Source organism: Wasmannia auropunctata, unplaced genomic scaffold (genome assembly GCF_000956235.1).
Source record: "Wasmannia auropunctata unplaced genomic scaffold, wasmannia.A_1.0 LD336052.1, whole genome shotgun sequence".
Lineage (NCBI taxonomy): Eukaryota > Metazoa > Arthropoda > Insecta > Hymenoptera > Formicidae > Wasmannia > Wasmannia auropunctata.
In genome coordinates, this window is record NW_012026838.1 from 291887 (window position 1) to 312542 (window position 20656).

Here is a 20656-nt window from a genome sequence, read left to right on the forward strand (position 1 = left end):
TTGCATATTTTAACGACTTTTTAAAAATAAGAATTATATTTTTGTAAGGTAATACAAGATTCATATGTAATATTATGTATCATATGTATACGATTATTCTGATTTGCATGTGATCTCCGCGGAAATGCACATACTTTTGAATATGTAATTTTTCGAGAATAAAAATCAAGCAAACTCGAACAGGGGATTTAGTACGGACACGCACCACAAATTGTGCAGAAAAGTGGATTTTGCTATGTAATTTGGATCCAATTCTTCAGAGGGCGATAGTGCGCGAGGGCATTTTAGCGTTACAGTCAAAAGGCCGCTCTCGGATCCTTTCTGTTTATAGGTTATTCTTCTCGCGAGTGTTTTTATTTGAAATTTTTTTATATAGCGAATTGTAACAAAATGTTACGTCACGACAAACAATTGTAACACTCGATGTCGTTCCCGCCGGGTTAATCGTGTGTTAATTCGTTTATGTCGTTATAGATTCAATAAAAAATTTTAATTATCTAAGTTGTGTAAAAATTTTTAGGCCAAAAAAATGAATAAATTATCAATTATTGTGCGATCGCAGCTGCGACGCATGAACACATCTGGTGTTAGACAAAAACAAACTCCGACCGAGTATTGTTTGCAGCTGGTTAGGTACTTGTCTTTGCTTTGTTTAAACCGATGCAATATTTTCTTAAAATGTAATATAATATTTGTATCTCCCAAATATTGTAATGTTGCGTTGACTTTACGTATTTAAATAAATTTAATAAAATAAATTTTTCCACAAAATTTCTGAGAAATAGATATTTAGATATATTCTTTATACTTTCTATATTTCTATAAAATAAACTAAGTAAAATACCAAATAAAGTTTCTTGTAAACGCTACATCAAATTAATTGTGCTTAAAGCTTGTGGAACACAAGACCAGCAAAAAGTCCAAGTCCCATTAAACGCAACGCTTACACATATTTTCTTTCTAGGAAGAGCGATTATGAGAACTTTTTATGTACGCTATTACTACCAAGCAGTATTAAATCGGCGGCATTTGCTGTACGCGCGTTTAACGTCGAAGTGGCGCAGGTGGAGGATCAAGTGAGCGACAGCAGGATAGGTGCTATGCGACTGCGGTTCTGGACGGACGCTCTGAACGAGACTTATAACGACAACCCGCCGAGGAGTCCCGTGGCATTGGAGTTACACAGGGTAGACGAGCATCGAACGCACTGCGACGCACGTTTGCGTCTGACTGTTGCTGAGAATCAGAGAGTCTCTCTTATCTTGCAGATCCTCCAGCGGCACAAGCTGTCCAAACGTTATTTCAAGCGCTTGATTGACGCCCGCTTGAACAAGCTGGGCGGCTCGGTATTCGTGGACCTGGAATCGCTCGAGAGGTATTGCGACTACACCACGTCGTCGATCTATTATCTGCTGCTGGAGGCGCAGGGCACGGCGAGCGTCAACGCCGATCACGCGGTCAGTCACCTCGGCAAGGCGCACGGTCTGGTCACCCTGTTACGTTCCGTGCCGTATAACGCCCGGAAGCGTGTCATGGTACTGCCGCAGGATGTCCTGATGAAAAACGACGTCTCCTCCGAATCCATCTTTCAGGGGCGCGCGAGCGCTGGATTCAAAGACGCCGTACTCGAAGTCGCGTCCTGCGCCAAGCAGCATCTGAAAGTGGTATCTACTGAGAGTTATTATACAATTGTGAATAGAGATAACTCGATCATAGTAGCATATCCGTTCTTGGGAAATTAATTAATTGTTAATTAATAAAAAGTCGCAGGCTGCATGTTTTCGCATTTAGTGAAGAGGGAAAGTTAATCTCGACTTGCACATTATATATATTCTTTTGTTTCAGGCAACGTCGCTTAAAAAGACTGTGGGGAAGGATCTCAATGTGATATTTCTACCGACTGTTTGCGTGGAGAATTATTTAGAAGAATTAAAGAAAGTAGACTTCGATGTTTTTCATCCGATGTTACAGAGAAGAAACGGCTTTCTCCCGTTGCAGTTATTGTGGAGGAAAATGTGGTCTTAGGGTGGCTTCAATCAGATTCTTCAACGTAATCAGTGACTGATTCAACTGGCGAAATTGTCGCAAGATCTCTAACTACATAATTCGTTGTTCCTAATTTAGTCTTTTTTTTCCATTAAGCAACAAAAAAGGTTTATTACTTTGTCTGCGTTAAGAATTATCGACAAATTCATTCTTAGGATAATTTTAATCAATTAACTAGTCAAGCAAAATACTTGTACATATATTATTTTATTAACGTAGATATAGTTATTAATTAAAAATTCATTTTGTTAATGTATGAAAAAGTATTGGATTGGGAACAACGAATTATATAGTTAGAAATTTAATTTTTTAAACAATTTTTCCGATCGTATTAATCGCCGATTAAGTTAAAAGTTTGATTGAAGTCGCCCGTAGTGATTAAAGTTTGAGATTCATTTAAGATAACGTTTAATGTGTTTTGTTTAATTATTTATTATCCTATTCTTCGTTTAAATTGTTTTGAAAAATTTCAGACTGCGAAGACTCATAATTAGTGAGTGGAAATTGATATTTTTTTCAATTATTGCTTCCTGATTGGTTGACTTCTCGTTTTTTGTCCAAATGTTTTTCTTTGATGATAATCAATAATCGTATAAATTCTGAAAACGTTTTTTTAAGCGTGTCTAGTTCACGATTTCTATCCTTCAAAAATACGCGCAGATTTTATTTTTAATAGATTTAATTCCGACTGTGGAGACTTTCTACATTAATAAAAATAAAGTAAAACAATCGGAGTCCGCTTTTTCAACTGACGTCACGTGACGCGTTTATCTACGTGACTGATCGTGCCAAGCCAAAAAGAATGCGCCGTTCTATTCGATGTGTGTATTCCATGTTCCATGAATGAGACGTTGGAGGAAGCGATCTTTGATACATTTGACTTGCGAAGAGTTTCCGGCAAATTAAATTGCGTTTTATTTACGTAAAGGTGTGTTGGATGGTCAATTTTTTTGGCACTCTTAAAACTTGTTTCTCATCGTGACGGCTGTAGTTTGTAATCGAGAAGGGATCTCACGAACCAACCGCAGGTAGTCACTCCTATTCTTATCTGTTTTGATATTTTCGCTTGGCTTGTTAAATTTCGCCTTTGTTTATGTCTTTCCACTCTTTCCAGCCTACCTGTATTGTCATTTTGTTCCCGACGAGTTTTGTGTAAGATACTTTCGTAAATTATAAACTATATACAACATTAAGTATTAGGTTATGATGCTTCAAAACAATGCAATTATAGTTTCGAATTTTTCAAGTAGTTTCTTGCTTAACACTAGGGTTATGTTTTTTCACTTAACTCTTGCAATACTCTTCATGAAATCATTTCATTTTTATTATTTATTAAATGTTAAACAGGAGTAAATAATGCTCGAGAGCGTTAAACGCAGCCTAAACTACCTAAAGGTTTTTACGATTTATTGGAAGGAAAAAAAATGAAAATGTTCGTTTTTACAGGTCAAAATGTCTACTACATCGCAGAAGCACAGGAACTTCGTGGCGGAGCCGATGGGAGACAAGCCTGTGACTGAACTCGCTGGTGTGGGAGAGGTTCTAGGAAAAAGATTAGAAGCCGCAGGTTTTGATAAGGTAAGTGGTTATATACATTTGTAATAATTTGTAATGTAATATTTATAATTTTACTCAATTTATATTTTATAACGAATATGTGAACTATTCTTGAAAGAATGATTTATACAAGCAAACTTATTTATCTTGGTTGCATTCTAGAAACGTGCTATAGCATTATATAGCATTGTGTCATTTTATTTTTATCATTAATTAGACATACAATAAAGATAAAATGATGACTCAGCAATGTTGATAGCTCCTCACTCTCCGAACACAGCTCTTACTGAATAATTCCAACTGTGTTTTGTTAAATTATAAATTATATGATTAGAGTTTTTGCTATTAAATAATTCTGCTGACTGAACTAATTGATTAATCTAATAAAAATTTAATCAAAGTTTTAATGTTTTATATTATAATTAAAAGAAGTGTTTCAATTTTTATAACAATTTTTTTAGGGACTGTTACCCCAAAAAATTATTTTGAATTGTATAAATTTAAACGTAAATTTAAGGAAAAAAGTGATAATAATTAAGAATAAAAATGAAATTACATGATTTTTTAAAAGGAGGTTTCTTTATTGAGTATGAATTGATAATAGTGAATCTTGTATTACAGGCGTATGTAGTTCTGGGCCAGTACTTAGTATTAAAGAAGAATAAGGAGTTGTTTCAAGAATGGATGAAGGATGCTTGCTCGGCGAACGCAAAACAGTCGACAGATTGTTATCAATGTCTCACTGATTGGTGTGAAGAATTTTTGTAAAGTAGGTGACATAAGTTCGACTTGAATGTTCTTTTAAGAGAGCAAATAATTAACTATAAAGTTATATAACATACACAAAATGTAAAATATATTTTAACATTTAACATTTATATATTTTTAATGTATCTTGCTTATAAATTTTGGAACAGTAAATGTAAAACAGTTTTTATTTTTGCAAACTTAATAGTCATTATCACATATCACATTTTAGCATTAATTTCATAAAAAACGTTTATTTTCATATTGTACACATTCTGCGATTGGAAATTTAGTTTAATTTTGTATGCATTAATGATATAATTTTAAGAAGTTCAAAAATTTTGTACATCTCAAAATACACATTATTGATAAAAAATTGTTATACTTTAAATCAATATAAAAATTATAAATATACGGTCTCAAATATAAAAACGTTGACAACCCTAAAAATGTAAATGTAATATTTAAACAGAACACACATAGAAAATAAGAAAAAATGCAAGATTTATTCTCTAATAATATTTTGGTATCAATTTGATTGTTTGGACAAAATATATTCTGAAATGCAATTTATACGTATAAAAAAAATAAAACAATAATTTCTTATAAATTTGCATTATTCACTATTCCATAATTTTATTTTAAATTATTTTTTAACCCGGCTTATTTTCTTCTCTTTTCCTGCTCCTTTAATTCTTTAAGTCCTAACTCTTTTAATGCTAATTTAAAGTTAACTAGTTTGCTCTATTCTTTATTCATGTTGTTTTTTTTGTGAATAGAGAATTGCAAAAAAAGCAACGTTCATTGAGAATTAGAATTATGCGAATTTTAATTTCAAGTAAAAATATATCTTTCTCAATATATTTTTCATGATATCTCTTATTATTTTTTAAGAATATCTTACTGTGTCTATATCTTAAATCGATACGTTCATATTACGTTATGATATACATTAATTATTTAAATTTTTTTAGACATGTGCATATAAATTTTAATAGTCGCGGTTACACAAGTTCGTAAGCTTTATAAATAATTAAGTGTACATACTTACAATGTTATACTATCCTACATACATATATTGTCGCAAAATTATAATTTTTCTATAATTATTTTCTTCTACTATTATAATTGTTATGGATAATCAAATACGGATCATGTTAAATAAAAATGCAATTTTTTAAATAAAATTAACTGTTATAAATACATAGCAAGTTATAAATACATATGCACATGTTTAAAAAATATTAATCTAATAGTGAATCATAAAATTAATATATATTATTATCGTTTTTTTAACAATCACGTTAATCTTAATTATGAATATCGATATTGGTGCTGCAGCCAATCATCCTTCTGCTCTTCCGGAAATATTAACGATATCGCGAGATGCAATAGCGCCGACTGCCGGTATTGTTTCCAATCTATGTATTTTCTATTGCATCGGGTCGCGGAGTTTTCCGCGGTTGTATTCTATGTGAGAGGTTAAATATTATGTGCCGATATATGTGTAACGAGATTGTTTACAGGCGTTACAGATGATTCTGCCCAGCCGTACGTTCGTAGGAAAACGTATATAAATTATTGATATAATCGTAGATATTGATCTTATAATTTTGAAAATGAGGATCGCTGTAGAGGGTTGCGCTCACGGCGAACTGGACATTATTTACGAGACGATACAGGAGATCGAAAAGATTGATGGTAGGAAGATAGATCTGCTTATTTGCTGCGGCGATTTTCAGGCTACCAGAAATTTAAGTGATCTAAAATGTATGGCAGTGTCGGACAAGTACAAGGACATGTGTACATTTTACAAGTGAGTGTGTGTGTACTGAACAAGAAAAGTTGTTAAAAATGTTGAATGCAGCTTATGCTGCATTCTTATGTCATACTCATAGCAAATACATAGTCTTAACTTAATAAACAAATCATTGGCTGCATATATTAGCAATTTACCAGCAGAGTTTGTCGAAATAAGCAATCTGTCAATAGAAATCAAACAATTCATTACGCAATCGTTTAAGTGAAAAATATTAAATGTTTGAATGGTTACAAAGTAGCAGATTTTGCCGCAATTCTGTTATTATGCTTTAAAGTCCAGTAAATTCTATTGGATTTTTGTTGATAAAGTTTATAGCAGGCAGTTATTGCTTTGCAGAATTTCTCTGTTAAATTTGTGATTTGGCTATTTGGATAGACTATATATGTTTAATGTTATTTAGTAAGAGAGTAACATTTTTAATGCTTGGATGTTGTAGATATTATTCTGGTGAAAAAGAAGCTCCTGTATTAACTATCTTCATCGGAGGCAATCATGAAGCGTCGAATTATCTGCAGGAACTGCCGTACGGAGGCTGGGTCGCGCCTAACATCTATTATCTTGGATACGCAGGTGTAGTGCAGGTGGCTGGAATCAGAATTGCAGGTCTTTCGGGCATATACAAGAGTCATCATTGGATGCAGGGACATTATGAAAAGCCTCCTTATACTGACAATACTATACGAAGTGTCTATCATATCAGGAATCTAGAAGTGTTCAGATTAAAGCAGGTAGGTATTGGCTAGGCGTAGATTAGTGAAATTAAATATTTTCCATACCTATGCAGCTAATTGTACAATTTTGGAAATTTCTTACAATTTTATTTTAAAACAGCCAATAGTTTCAAATGATTAGAAAAATTCATATTTTTTCTTATTTTTAGCTTTCTGGCAAAATTGATATTTTTTTGTCACACGACTGGCCGGCAGGAGTAACAAAATATGGGGATGAAGACACATTATTGAGACGAAAACCATTTTTTAAGTACGTTGCCAGCGAGATTAGACATTAATGCAAAATTCTATTGAAAGATAGACATATTATATCTCAATAGCGCGTTAAGATTCAATATTAAATCGTTACATTACAATTTTGTGTTTTAGGGATGACATAGACAGTAATGCGCTCGGTAGCCCGCCGTGTATGGAGCTGCTGGAACGTCTTTATCCGTCCTACTGGTTCTCCGCGCATTTGCACTGCAAGTTCGCGGCGCTCGTTCCCGAGAAGGGTGGCGCGCGAGTGACCAAGTTTTTGGCGCTGGACAAATGTCTGCCGAAACGGAGGTTCCTTCAGGTGCTGGAGGTGCGCTCGCAGGAGGACGGCCCGATACAATTGAACTACGATCTGGAATGGTTAACGATCCTCTACTTGACGAACCATCTGTTGAGCGTCAAGAGCAGCATCCACTACATGCCCGGTCAGTACGGCGCCGGCAGGTGGACGTACAAGCCCACGGCGGAGGAGAAGCAGACCGTGCTCGAGAAGTTCGGCTCCGTCCTGCGGATTCCTCTCAACTTCATCCGCACCGTCAAACCGTACGACCCGTGCGACACGAGCGCGCCGATCGAGCGACCGCGACTGCTGATAAACGATCAGACCACCCAATTCTGTCGGACGCTGGGTATCGACGACCCGTCCGCCCTGCTGCAGATCATCGCGAGCACCACTGCGAGGGACAGCAGTAGGTCGAGCGAAGTGTCGATGGAGACGTCCGGCGAGTACACGTCGGAATCCATGGAGATCTCGTTCGAGGAGGAGAGCGTGTTCAGCTCCACCTTTGAGGAGAATTCGGGGGAGTTGTCGAACAAGTACTTCGTCGACAGCTCGCCGACGAATTTGTCCCCTAAGAACGATGGCGACGACTCGGACAACGGGGACACGAGTAAGAGCACCTTGGACGGGACTGCCAATAGCACGACCACGTTCGCAGATTCCACTTCGATGGACGACAGTAAGTAACGTCATTACGGAAATATAGCGAGTAATTTTGTTGACTAAACGATGAGTGGAACGGAGAACTTTTCTTAATGAAAAGTCTTGGGATGATTAGATCTTAATGACTAGATCGCGTGTATTTATATGTTGCAGGTAACGAACAACAAACCGGTTGTATCCAAACCGAACCAAACTGCAAAAAGTTCAAACGCCGGAATTATTCTTTATACTCTAGCACGTTTTAACTGTGATAGTGACCACCCTGTTAGATATTTACGTCTGTATTCACTTGTTTCCATGTGAGATCTTTCTGTATTATATCTAATTTGTAAATAGTAAGAATTTTTTACAATTAATTACATATATATATATCTCTATCTTGTGAAAACTTCCAAAATAATCTATTAATTCATTATCCTTGTCGGCTGATCACAAATATAAAATATTTTTCCTTTCCTACAAGTGCAATTTAAATTACATTTAAATAACTGATAAATTGAATTTATAATCGTGCTTCAAAACTTTCGTTCATCATTCCGCAATAGATCTGACAATTACGCAATTGATTTCTCGATACTGCGTTTTTCCTGTGCAAGCTACATACCTCTTAATGCATAAATCTCCATCCTTTCTGAGTTATTTTATTACGTTTTAAATTTGTTAATTTAAGATACGTTTAATAAAATTTTATATTCATATAAATAAAATAGAACAAAATCGCAATGAATCAAATGTAGAATATCGTGGACGTAGAATATACAAGTAATTACATTCGAAAACACAATCGATGTTCAAACGAGACGAGGAATCGAACTCTCGAACTCCGTTCGGTCGAACTGCGAGCATCATCCAAGCCCTGTCCCCGCGAGCGCACTGCGCAAACGTCCCTCGATTAGCGAGCGCGCTGTGGATATCTCCGATTGTTGACTTGTTTACTCTTCGTGCGTGTTTCCGACTGTCAGCAACGATCGAGCAAAGGATGGCACTAGGGCATCCTCGAACAATTCCGGGATCACCGAAGGACAGTCGCGTTGAATGGACGAATTGACAGCGAGGTGTCACGACGCGTAAATATGGTGGCAGCAGGTAGCTGTGCTCCGAACGACGACTCCGTGCCGACTCTCCGATCTCACCGTCATCTCAATCTCAACCGTCGTCGAGTGTCCTGAACGCGGCAAAAAAAATGGACAAGTTGACTATCATCTCGGGGATATTGTTCCTGCTCGCGGATATCTCCGCCATAATCAGCATCGCCATGCCGGACTGGATCATTACCGACGTTGGCGGTAATTGCAATTCCCCTTTTTTTTCCCCTCTTACTTCCCTCGCCTGGGCCTCGCGTGTCATTCCTTTAACGCCGGCGAGATGAAGATTAAAGTCTGTCTGAATCAATTTGAAGCCGCGCGAAAAGCTGAAACGGTGATTTTTAATTCTGCGTTTCTTTCTCTTCCCTGCTCTCTCTCTGACAGGCGACACAAGACTGGGTCTCATGTGGTCGTGCATGACCTTGTACAACAGACCGCAGGTCTGTTTCAAATCGGAGCTGGAGTCGGAATGGATGATGGCACTGGTCTGCATATTTATTGGTTGCATTCTGATTACGGCAACCATAATACTACTGGTGATCTCGCACTGGGACCGCACCGTCATTCCCTTCGCACGCTGGGTAGGATTCGGCGCCAGTACGTATCAGAAGGACATGTATTTAGCGAAATGAAATGCACGAGCAATACATGTACGAAATAATTGTAGCACTTATACTACACAGGCGGTCCGGTCGAATAATATATATACAAGCGGGCACTGATATTCGAACGAAAACTGATTGTTCGGCATAGTACAGTGTTATTTGTAAACACAATATATGCGTTATGCATCGCTCGACGATCCGTACCTTAGCTGTGACCAGCAGCTGTGTATGAAGCAGATTTTCAAACTCGATTTTCTTTATCTTGAAAACTAGGTCGAAAATAAAAAATTCTATATCTTTCTTATTTTTTTCATAAGGAATCACGTCGTGTCCGTTTGTACATATTATTCGACCGGATATAATACAAAGACATAACATAACTATATTATAAAATGCCATAATAGTTGATGTTGTATTTGAAAATTTTGAGCGACAAATTATTAGTGTGCAAAATTTATGCGTTAGGCATTACGATGTATAAGATGTATACTGATATTGACGTAATTAAATTGCAGTGGTGCTGTTCTGTCACGCGGCAGTTATATTTCCAATGGGATTCCACATTGACGAGATTGGTGGGCAACCGTATCAATTGCCTAATTCGCATCAAGTTGGGATCGCTTATATCTTGTTTGTCCTAGCTCTATGGATCACAGTGATCTCCGAGCTCTTTGCAGGCAAAGTTTGTCTACCACATTTTTAGCATCGTCCCGTAATAAAAATATTTGTTGATTACCTTCTATTGACGATTACACTGATATTAGTAAGTTTAGTTTATATTAATGATCTGTAGAATTATTTTTACCTTACAATAATAATTTTATAAAGCTTTAACGGGAAGGTAGCACTAAATTCTGCTATATATTAAGTAGATTAAGATCAACATTGATCAATTATGTAGCCAAAATTAATTTTTAGTATTTAATGAATCATCTATAAAATGATAGTTGTACAGATAAAGGAATCTAAGATTATTACAAGATAATATTGTCTATCCGTTAAGGATGTATGAATAATCTACGAGCGATGTGTGTCGATATTCGACATTTTAGATTTTTTCTAACAGTGTATAACAATATGTTAGTAAAACCATAATTGTTAGTTTTCAAAAAAATACTCGAAGGAAAACTGGAATAAAACTCAATACACATATTTGAAATATATATATGTATATATGTATATATATTTCTTAATCATAATTAAATTTTAACATATGTACAGTTTTACTTTATGTTATAAACTTCAAATATTTATTTACAAAAACCGGAAATAAATGAGAGGTATAATGCGTAAGTTATAATTAGAATTCAAAACTTAGAATATTTCTTAAGTCTTATCTATATTATACAAACGTACATGCTAGATATAATGGATGTGTATATATATATATATATTGTACGAGATTAAGAAAACTAAAACTTGTATAATTCTGATTTTTCGAAATGTTATTTAACAATAAAAAAACTTGTGCCGCAAACAAATGACAATCTATTTGCATATGGGGGCAAACAGTTAATCAGACTGTAAGGTAACGAAGTACCATATAACACAATTTAAACAAACCTCGTTGAACACTTCAGTTTTAAGAATTAATATGTGATAGTATTGTATATCTAGGAAAGATTAAATACAAAATGTTCAATAATTGTATATACAATCTTCCTGATAAGTCTTTCAGTTCTTTATATCTTGCCAGTTCTTCTCAATTATTAAAACAATTTAAATATGTCTGATGAGAAGAAATCCATGGGAAGATTTTGTCGAATTTTTAATGAGTGCATATGTATATTTGTTCTACAAGATTTATTGAATTTAAATAATATATGTGTATATATATTTAAAAACATACATGTTTTTTTTAAATATGAAAATATATGTATGTAGCTTTATATTAAACATACATACATGTATATTTATAAACATAAAAATTGCACGACATTGAAGAATAACTGGCAAGTTGGAATTGATTTCCACTGTACAGGAGGATCATAAAAAAAATAACCTACATATAATAATCTGTCTCTATACCTTTATACACACATTGTCACGAACTTCAAAATCTTTTTCACACCTTTGCTCTTGTTTTTCTTAAAGAAATTGGAAAACCAGTATAACATTTACAATAATCTTACTAAAAAAAAAAAATTATATGTACACACACTCACACGCATACGCACATAAGACGCTCTTATAATATTTCACAACTGCAACGTATAAAGCATTTAATATATATAACGTTTTTTTTTAGATTCACTAGAAAATGTGAACCCAGATTGGAACACTTGACGAGCCTTAACATTACCTACATTTCATGATTTTTGAGGGGGGAAACTATGTATACAACGTGTAATAACAATCTTAATAGAAATATCTCTTGGAAGTACGGCGGGTTTAATAATTTCTACTTTCCACTCTATTGTAGATAATATAAAAGCTCTCTTTATTTATATTTCTATTTATTTATAAATATCAACAATAACTTTGAAATTGTAAAAAGAATCTTTTTTTTTTTTGGTTCCATCTCAAATGGAACATAATTTTTTCTATGTAGTTTTTTTTTCTAAAAAAATTTTTTAATGTGCTTTCGCATTATTTGATTGGTTGTTACCAATCGTGTCACACCTTCGGTAATAGAGTAAGTAAGGTACTCTAGGTGATGTGGGCCTCAGTACGTTATTTTCGGGGACACTCTTTACCGTGCTGTCATCGTACCTGACCCAGGATCCATATCCCACGTGGAAGGCGTCGGTGAAGTAGTGCCCCTTGGTGGCTTCCTTTCCGTCGTGGTACGTCACCGCGAATAATTTGTACTGTTTCTGTTTGGGACCCAGCTTCTTCGCGGTGTTCGGTGATAAAAATTCTGCAAAAGAATAAAAATTTCCACGTGTTACACTTAATTCTTTAAGATAGATTATACAATAGAAGTTAGAATAGAATGGAGTGAAGTAGATTGAAAAGCTCATATTCAGTATATATACTTACTGCCATCAAGTTTCAAGTCGATCGGGAATTCCATGGTTTTCAATATCTTGGAGCAACCGTTGGAATACTTATCGAACTTGTACACGAACCATTTCAGATGTAATATGAGAATGACGGGCAGTTCCTCCAAAGTGACTTGTTTCCAAGCCTCTATCTGTTGTCTCGTCTTGCTGCAGGTCAGTCCTTCTACCTGATCTTTACCAACGAGAATCTCAAGAGCGTGTCTTACGGATTCGGCTTTCTGTAACAAATTATATTGTATTAAATGTTGTGAAAATTTCATATTACAAATCAATTCGTTGAAAAGTCTTATTGTTAGTGTACTAACTTGAACATCCAGTTGCAATGTGAAAAACGGTTGTACATTGTCCGTTGGCTGTTCTCCTGCTCTTGATATCCTGGACCGTAATTGTCCTCGGAAGATATCAGATAGTGGTGTTCTTCCGAATTCTGTACATCGTGTGACAGCACCTTTATTTTTTGGTCCCATTACCTATTATTAAAGTAGAAACAAATAATGTGATATAAATAATGCAAAAGAATATAAAGAAATGACATTCTAATGCAATTTCATTGAATGGAGAAATTAATGTTGTTTTCGTGTCAATTTTTATGTATTGCAATAAATAAGTGTTTCGTGTAATAACTTTTTAAATGTAATTTTTTTTATTAAATATTTTACCTGCCACTCTTCTTCATCGTGATCGGTGCTGATATTTTTTGCGTTCCCGATTGCACTTTGATCGTTGTTGACCAATTTTATCAACTGTAAAAGATAAAACTGATAAAATTGAACTAAAAATTGAACTAAAAATTATTTATATTATGATTTTCGAATAAAAGGATGTGAATTTAATTTAGTTATATTTTTATATAATTAGCTTTATATAACTTTAATTTATGTTTGTTTTAATATAACCAAATAAAAAAGATTTTATGTAATTTTATATTATATATTATATGAATTTTAAGAACATTACTTAAATTAAGTTGATTTGTTCTATATTTATTAATAAATTTATATTATAAATTATATAATTTAGATAAAAAAAGTAACGATTATTTAATATTAAATATTGCGTATAAGTTATGTATTAAATTTAAATACTGAGTTTATATTTTTTGTAATAAATAGAAGATATATATATATCCATACTTCCAACATTTCGTCATTGATTCCATTTAAAAGACATGACAAGAATTCTTCCGCATCTTCCTGCCGTCCTTCCACAGAAAAGGCACCAGCAGCCGAGGTATGCTTTAACATTGTATATACATATGATGGTTCGAACGCAACGCCGCTATATATGTCCATGACAGTATCTTCTCCTCGTTTATGAACTCGATCTTTCCTGGGCATACGGGCGGCTTCCGTCAAGGGTGTAAACTCACGAACAAACTTGACCCTTTTGAGCAAGATGAAACAATTTTGAATATTAATGTAACCTTTATGAGTTAAAAAAAAAAAATGTATTTCAGTATTACTGTAATTACTTACATGTTATCAATCAAGGGCGTAGGAGAATTTCTACTTCGGTTTTTATGTGGCAGAGCCGTGAGAAGATTGTAAAATGGCGGGCAAGCGAGTAAAGCTTGTAAGATACTATTGATATAACAATAATTGCTGCGATTTGTTAATCCCCTCGGCAATAAGCTTACTGTTTGCTTGTCCATTTGATAAGTCGACAAAAATTCTAGACAAAAATATAATATTTAAGAAATTTATATATATATATTTAAATCAGTACTCTATTCTAAAAGATTAGCTCTTTACTTACCACCTATCCTATACGTGTTAGGATCATCGTAACAATTCATTATGCCATTTTGTAAAGTTGGCGCGCTAGGTGAATCATTTTGATTCTCTGGAGTACGAACGGGACTAGTCGATTCGGTTTTTTGAACCGGCGTTTTCGGTGATTCATTCTGATAAACTACATGTTCAATGGGCTTGCACGGCGGAGTGTACGACGCATGTGACGTTGTCTCTGACGTATTGTCCTTCCTTACGATACTAGCATAGGAAAACTTGACGGTAGTAGTCGCAGGTGGTGTCTCAGATGTGGACGATGACGGAGTATTTGGTGTGGTTGAAGAGTCATTTGGCATGGCTGAGGAGTCGTTTGGTGTCTTAACAATAGTCTTATCTTGGGAATCTTTTAGCGCAACATTTTCCTCAATCTGCGCTTCAGTTTTGTCTGTCCTGACGACGATAGGTTTAGGCGGAGTTTTTACGGCATTCGTTGTGACACTGGGTACTACTACAGTTTCATTCTTCAACTTCTTGTCGGTCTCATTAACTTGGTTCACCTTGACGTCAATGTTAGTATTTACACACGGCACATCAATTTTTTCCGTGCCATTACAATTCTCACTTGCGGTCCAACATGCAATATTCTGCTGGAGCTTCGCATCGATCTTTTCATCGCTAGTCACAGTTTTTCTATCGGCAGTGTTTTCGTCTACGTTTTTCACAGAGGACTCCGGTGCGAGGTTACTTACAACAACGGTACTAACGACGTTACTTTGCAAGGAACTGTTCTCGTTAACTTGATGATGCGCTGACTTATCGGAAGTGCTCTGTATATGTTTGTCGTGTGATTTAACGACCGGCTGCTGCTTCGCGGGTTCTTGATTTGGTTGTTGGGATGGCACAGATTGCGACTGTCGCACGGATCTGTTCATCTGCGGTGCTTGATGATTCGGCTGGGGATAAGTTGGGGATGAAACTGTCTGCGCATTTGGATGAAGAATCGACGAATACATTGCCTGTGTGTAATAGATCTGTCCGGGAGCCACCTGATGCTGTTGCGTAGAGACGGAATGATCGGAATAAATGTACATGATCGGTATCTGCGGGTGATATTGCGCCTGATCACCCATGTATCCCGGCTGTACTTCGTTAGTGGTTGGATTATGCGTTCGAGTATAATTATCACGTCTAACACCTCTGCCTCGACTATTGTTTCGACGTCCGTTTTCTCTAGTGTAATTTAACTCTTGGATCTCAGCGTTAAGATTGTATCCGGGATGGGCATATGCCATTCCAGATATAAACGGCGGCATGTGGCCGTTTGCGGAAACATTGTACATCGGTGCTTGCCAGTCATTACACATTTGCGTCATCATCTGTTGCGGATAAGCGGGCGCCGGTGGCATAGCTACAAGTAAGATAAGGCAATTCCAACATTTAAGAAAACTGTTTGTCCAAAATGTACGAATATATGGAACTTTTACTCATGTATTATATTATTTAAAATATCGACTGGATAACATTATATTTAATTTATACTTTAAATATATGCAAGACAATATATTTAAAAGGATCAAAATGCAGAATAAAATTCAGTTAATAAAATATATAGGAGTAAAAAATATATTCACCATTATACCAGTGCGGCTGAAATTCTGTCGGTATTTCTGTCGCTGCGACAGAATTAACATTGTTGTTATTATTCTCCTTTATGTCCCACGGTAGTTTCAGAGCGTCAGATTTCAGAATCGTGAAAATCTGTCTTTTATCATTGTCTGTTAAATCATGTAAGTCTAAAAATTGAAGATTCATCTAAAAAGGAAAAGATACAAATATATATTAGATACCGATGATAAACGTTATTAGAAATTACAGTATACTACATAATGTTATTAAACAATGCAATATTTCTACAATGTTTGCGACAACACTCGCAATAAGTTACCATCACGCAAAATTTTTTTCAAATTGTTATTTGCAATTCAGTTGTCAAAACAGTGATATTTAGCTATTTTGAATTTTTTAATAATAAAGAATTGTCTATCATCGAAAAACTTCTCGACACTATATTTTATAATCCAGAATAATTTTGACTTTGATAAAGTATATTTTATTACATTGAAAATCTACTGAAACTTTAAACACGTTTGTCTTAAAATTACTTTCCTTAAAAATCATTCATAATCAAATTCTGTACAAATTGAATTTAAATATCGTGAGAACAATTTTTCTCTTAAAAGAATATAAAAAAATAAAAATTCCCAAAGAAACCAATTTTTTGCAACTTTTGTCAATAAAATTTTTTGTTTTGTTTCAGAGGTTTAATCAGTAAAGAATTTATTAAAGAAAATGCTGTTTACCACATCTAAAGTTTCACGACAAAATTACAAAATTGGGGTAAAAAAATCTTTTATCTACTAGTCTATATTTCTTATTAAACATTTTTGCAATTATCGCATTTTTTTCTCTAAAAGTAAGAAAACTATCATGAAAAAATAAATTTTATATTCATAGTAATTATGAGTAATTTATGAAAAATGACTTTTCATCTTTCTTTTCTTGCGTTTAAAGATCTCAATTCTTCTCAAGTATTATTAAAAAAAACTAACTTTGAAATTTTATTGTATGTTTTTGTTTCGACAACTGTATAAATTAAACTTTTATCATTCAATAGTTTTTCTTTTGTTATAATACTAAAAATATGTTATGCAAACTAACAAAAAATAAAATATAAGCGTTAAAATAAAAATAAATACATTGCGACTTTAACATAGAATAAAAAAAATATTGACTTTTTCAGTTATTAAGCAGGATTTTGTGTCTAATATTTTTAAATTTTATACATTTCGCTGTTATACTTAAGAGCCGATTATTATTTGTTCTTGAAATTTAGTTTTATGTTTCAAAAATGGAAATGTAATTTTACATAATTAAATTGATGTACAATTTGATTATAGACATCAATATTAAAATAGAACATTAAAATACTTAGACCAACAAATAAGATATAATATAATGTACATTGTAAATGGACAATCATTATATGTTGAGATTTGTAACCCCAAGGGGAACAATAAACCACTGCTACTATTACTAGTTAGACCTACAAGAAATTTATTTATCATAAAGATTTTATCAAGAAATATCGCCTTAGCCAGGATTCAAATCTAAACTTTCCAAAACGAGCAAAGTATCAATTCCTCACAAAATAAATCTATTGCGAGTTTAACATAGAATAAAAAAAAAATTAATTTTTTCAGTTATTGAGCAGGATCCTTATGTCTAATAACATTTTTAAATTTTATATATCTCGCTGTTACACTTAGAGCTATGTGCCGATTATTATTCGTTCTTGAGATTATATTTCAAAATTAGAAATGTAATTTCACTTATTAAATTGATGTACAATTCGATTATAGACATCAATGAGCATTAAAAATACACAAAATACTTAGACCTGTAAGAAATTTATTTATCATGAAGATTTTATCAAGAAATATCACTTTAATCAAAATTCAAATCTAAAATTTCCGAAATGAGCAAAGTATCAATTCACCGATGTCATTAATCATCTTTTAAAATAATCTCAGAAGATATTTTCTTCAAAAATATATTCTTTGTGTCTCAGGTCACCTCATCTCCTCTACTATTCATTATTGACCTTCCCGAAGAAATTTCGAAATTTTCTTATGTCCTTTAGACCTAAAGGCCCATTGTTAGTATGCTCTTTGCTCCCTGTTTCCACTTTTTATATACCTCTTGTCTCATTCCCTCTTTGCGACCGTTTGTATTGATATTTCTCCCGATGAACAATGAATATTGAGAAAAGTATAATTTTTTTTTAGTCGACGTAGAACACTTCAATAAATAATAACCGATGAAAAAGTTTATTCAAGAAGATACACTGGTTGCATAAGACAAATAATTTGGAAATATAATTTCTTGCTAGACACCCCTTCGAATAGACTGGCTGGAAAAATTATTTTTTCCAGCTTGCTAAACGCACGCTCGACGAACGTAGCGCGTGTCGGCGTGAGGCACGAGTACAACGAAAAGGTGGAACTCGTGGAACCAGCAAATTGCTCCAAATGCAGCCATCTTATGTAGCATTTCAGAAGCAAGTCGCAAATCGAGTATCAATTAAATAAAATGATTTTTCATCGATCTAACATCGTGCAGTTGCGAGCGGCCAGCTGTCGGAACGAGTGTTGAATTGGGAACTCGCGTGTTTCTAAATCGAACATTCCCGTACTCCCCGAAGTCGAGTTCCACAAAGACGTAGTTCGGTGGCGCACGTGGGAGCGTCCGAAACGAGATTCGTCGGGATACAGTTGTGGATCCCGGGCGCGAGATGAATTCGCCTGTCGATCGCCTCGCGAAACGACACGGGGGATGCGTTAAAACGGCGAGACATTAGGGGGAAACGCACGCCGAACACGGCCCGGGCGACGCGGCGACCTAACCTCAACGCGGCACACTCGGCCGCGCGAAAAGCGTGCACTCTCGCGGCTTTGTCGCGTCCACGGCAACTGGCTCGCCGGTGTCTCACCTCGTTTCGAGTATCCATCCTCGTTTCCGCAGTTGGTACAAAACATTAAAAATAGCACGGGGTCGCGGCGGCGGGGCCTGGAGCTCCGGTGATGCGACGATCGGGGTGTTCGGCGACGATTTGCAGGTTCGTCGAACGCCACACACGTTATTTTCACTCCCGTGCTAGCTATGGCGGCGTGGCACGATTTCGCGTGGTCGCGTGTTACACGGCGGCTGTACGAAAATAACGAGCGACGTGCTGTCGATCGCACTTCGTCGCGGGCAATTAAAATAAAATAAAAAAAAACGTTTCGGGCCGATTACGAGACGCGCGTGTTCATGCCCCGGCGGTCACATGCAGTGTGAAAATCAAGTAACCAACGAGCATTAACGTCTCGCAGCGATCGGTCGGTTATGATGGCACAACTGCTACAGTACCCACTGCGGCCACTACTCACTGCTGCGCTAGGGAACTGCGAAACTTGGATGGGGGGGGGGGGATCTGCAAGCTCTGCTCATACTCCCCTTTGTAGTCCTGCGTCACCCGTGACCGACGTGACCCGTGAGTGGAGAAGCTGATCGGCACTCAGCTTTAATGCAAAAAGTACACCTTCCTTGTAGACGATTCCCTGTCGCTTCGTCCTACTCCTGCCGATAATCCTGACGCCAGCAAAAAATTTTCAACAGTTTTTCTAATACGAAGGTAAATTCACGTTTGTCGAGTCGGTTCGGGGGAAACTCGGAGCACGATGATATCACTCGTACAATCATTTTGGCTGCAAAAGAACGGATTCTGTCTTTACGGCGGCAAAAGGGTCTATAGGGCGTAAGTGGAGGGGGGGGGGGAGAAAGGCGAGAGAGAAGGGTGAGGGTACATATATGCATTCAACAAACTCTCAGATATAAAGCAGCTCCATCATATGTAGCCTCTCGCGATCCCCGCGATCCCCGCGTCTAATCTCATGGCGCCATGCATTATGCATCGGCCATCGACTGACCCAATGCTCTGTCCGTTTGACCATATATATATTGAGGCGATGAAAAGTATTTTTTTTATATAACGGTTGATGGAACGTGCGAATTTCATTACATTACGGGTACGGTTTATATCGGAAGACAAGGGCATGCGGGTGAGGACGTATACGGAGGGGTGCCCTTTTCCTTTATCCTGAAAATTTTCTTAATAAATCATATATAATAGAAAATAGGATGGAAATTCGCAAGTATCGGTCGAACATAAGGTGCAAAATAAATATCTGAATTCTTAAAATGTTTCGAGAAAGTGTACAAATCTGATACGGTTACTTCGAACTCATTGTCAGGCTCAGACATAAAGATTTTTTTGCCGATTTATGATTTTCTTTAAGATAACGGTTTTCAAGATCAAAGTTCTCAACCCTGATTACAAAATGATCACAAAAGGCAATTATAGTTTCGTCAGAAATTTTCAAAAAGTTTCTGTTTGACGGCTTCTCTAACAATAAAGGCAATTTCAGTGGTACCTTTCTTATTTTTTGCTAATACCTGCCTTTCAACAAGAGACCATTGTTTGGTCTAATATATATATTTCAATATCCTAAACAAACATGTTTTGTGC

General features: G+C 35.6%; 4 protein-coding genes across 5 annotated transcripts; 3 read left to right on the forward strand and 1 right to left on the reverse strand.

Moving 5' to 3' along the window:
* The first annotated feature begins 245 nt into the window (after positions 1–245).
* LOC105451377 (NADH dehydrogenase (ubiquinone) complex I, assembly factor 6) lies at positions 246–2458 on the forward strand. The gene is made up of 5 exons (XM_011691784.1): positions 246–446; positions 521–633; positions 965–1187; positions 1269–1664; positions 1846–2458. The coding sequence occupies exons 2-5, from the start codon at positions 530–532 to the stop codon at positions 2023–2025; spliced, it is 903 nt and encodes a 300-aa protein (XP_011690086.1). The 5' UTR covers positions 246–446; positions 521–529; the 3' UTR covers positions 2026–2458.
* Positions 2459–2834: 376 nt separating this feature from the next.
* On the forward strand, positions 2835–4534 carry LOC105451378 (barrier-to-autointegration factor). Of its 2 annotated transcripts, XM_011691786.1 has the most exons (4): positions 2835–3074; positions 3161–3198; positions 3493–3624; positions 4225–4534. In XM_011691786.1, exons 3-4 carry the CDS (start codon positions 3499–3501, stop codon positions 4369–4371), a joined length of 273 nt encoding a protein of 90 aa, XP_011690088.1. In that variant the 5' UTR covers positions 2835–3074; positions 3161–3198; positions 3493–3498; the 3' UTR covers positions 4372–4534. The 2 variants fall into 2 exon arrangements, with proteins under 2 accessions (XP_011690088.1, XP_011690087.1); XM_011691785.1 differs by lacking the exon at positions 3161–3198 and having other exon boundaries at positions 2836–3074.
* A 1251-nt stretch (positions 4535–5785) lies between these two features.
* LOC105451428 (lariat debranching enzyme-like) lies at positions 5786–11275 on the forward strand. Its single transcript, XM_011691865.1, has 8 exons — positions 5786–6166; positions 6609–6900; positions 7053–7153; positions 7273–8120; positions 8258–8346; positions 9195–9390; positions 9574–9786; positions 10310–11275. Exons 1-8 carry the CDS (start codon positions 5970–5972, stop codon positions 10495–10497), a joined length of 2124 nt encoding a protein of 707 aa, XP_011690167.1. The 5' UTR covers positions 5786–5969; the 3' UTR covers positions 10498–11275.
* A 536-nt stretch (positions 11276–11811) lies between these two features.
* Positions 11812–19496, reverse strand: LOC105451379 (ubiquitin carboxyl-terminal hydrolase 10). The gene is made up of 9 exons (XM_011691787.1): positions 19079–19496; positions 16161–16341; positions 14555–15937; positions 14275–14470; positions 13933–14182; positions 13459–13542; positions 13105–13269; positions 12777–13017; positions 11812–12654 (listed from the first exon to the last, which is right to left on the reverse strand). Exons 1-9 carry the CDS (start codon positions 19094–19096, stop codon positions 12368–12370), a joined length of 2805 nt encoding a protein of 934 aa, XP_011690089.1. The 5' UTR covers positions 19097–19496; the 3' UTR covers positions 11812–12367.
* Between the last annotated feature and the right edge of the window lie 1160 nt (positions 19497–20656).

Coding starts and splice junctions, on each gene's coding strand:
- LOC105451377 (XM_011691784.1), top strand. CDS start 530: ATGAATAAATTATCAATTATTGTGCGATCGCAGCTGCGACGCATGAAC. Junction 634..964: donor TATTGTTTGCAGCTGGTTAG/GTACTTGTCTTT, acceptor TTTTCTTTCTAG/GAAGAGCGATTATGAGAACT. Junction 1,188..1,268: donor TGGCATTGGAGTTACACAGG/GTAGACGAGCAT, acceptor CTTATCTTGCAG/ATCCTCCAGCGGCACAAGCT.
- LOC105451428 (XM_011691865.1), top strand. CDS start 5,970: ATGAGGATCGCTGTAGAGGGTTGCGCTCACGGCGAACTGGACATTATT. Junction 6,167..6,608: donor GACATGTGTACATTTTACAA/GTGAGTGTGTGT, acceptor TGGATGTTGTAG/ATATTATTCTGGTGAAAAAG. Junction 6,901..7,052: donor AAGTGTTCAGATTAAAGCAG/GTAGGTATTGGC, acceptor TCTTATTTTTAG/CTTTCTGGCAAAATTGATAT.
- LOC105451378 (XM_011691786.1), top strand. CDS start 3,499: ATGTCTACTACATCGCAGAAGCACAGGAACTTCGTGGCGGAGCCGATG. Junction 3,625..4,224: donor AAGCCGCAGGTTTTGATAAG/GTAAGTGGTTAT, acceptor CTTGTATTACAG/GCGTATGTAGTTCTGGGCCA.
- LOC105451379 (XM_011691787.1), bottom strand. Junction 13,543..13,932: donor TCAATGACGAAATGTTGGAA/GTATGGATATAT, acceptor TATCTTTTACAG/TTGATAAAATTGGTCAACAA. Junction 13,018..13,104: donor CATTGCAACTGGATGTTCAA/GTTAGTACACTA, acceptor AATTTGTTACAG/AAAGCCGAATCCGTAAGACA.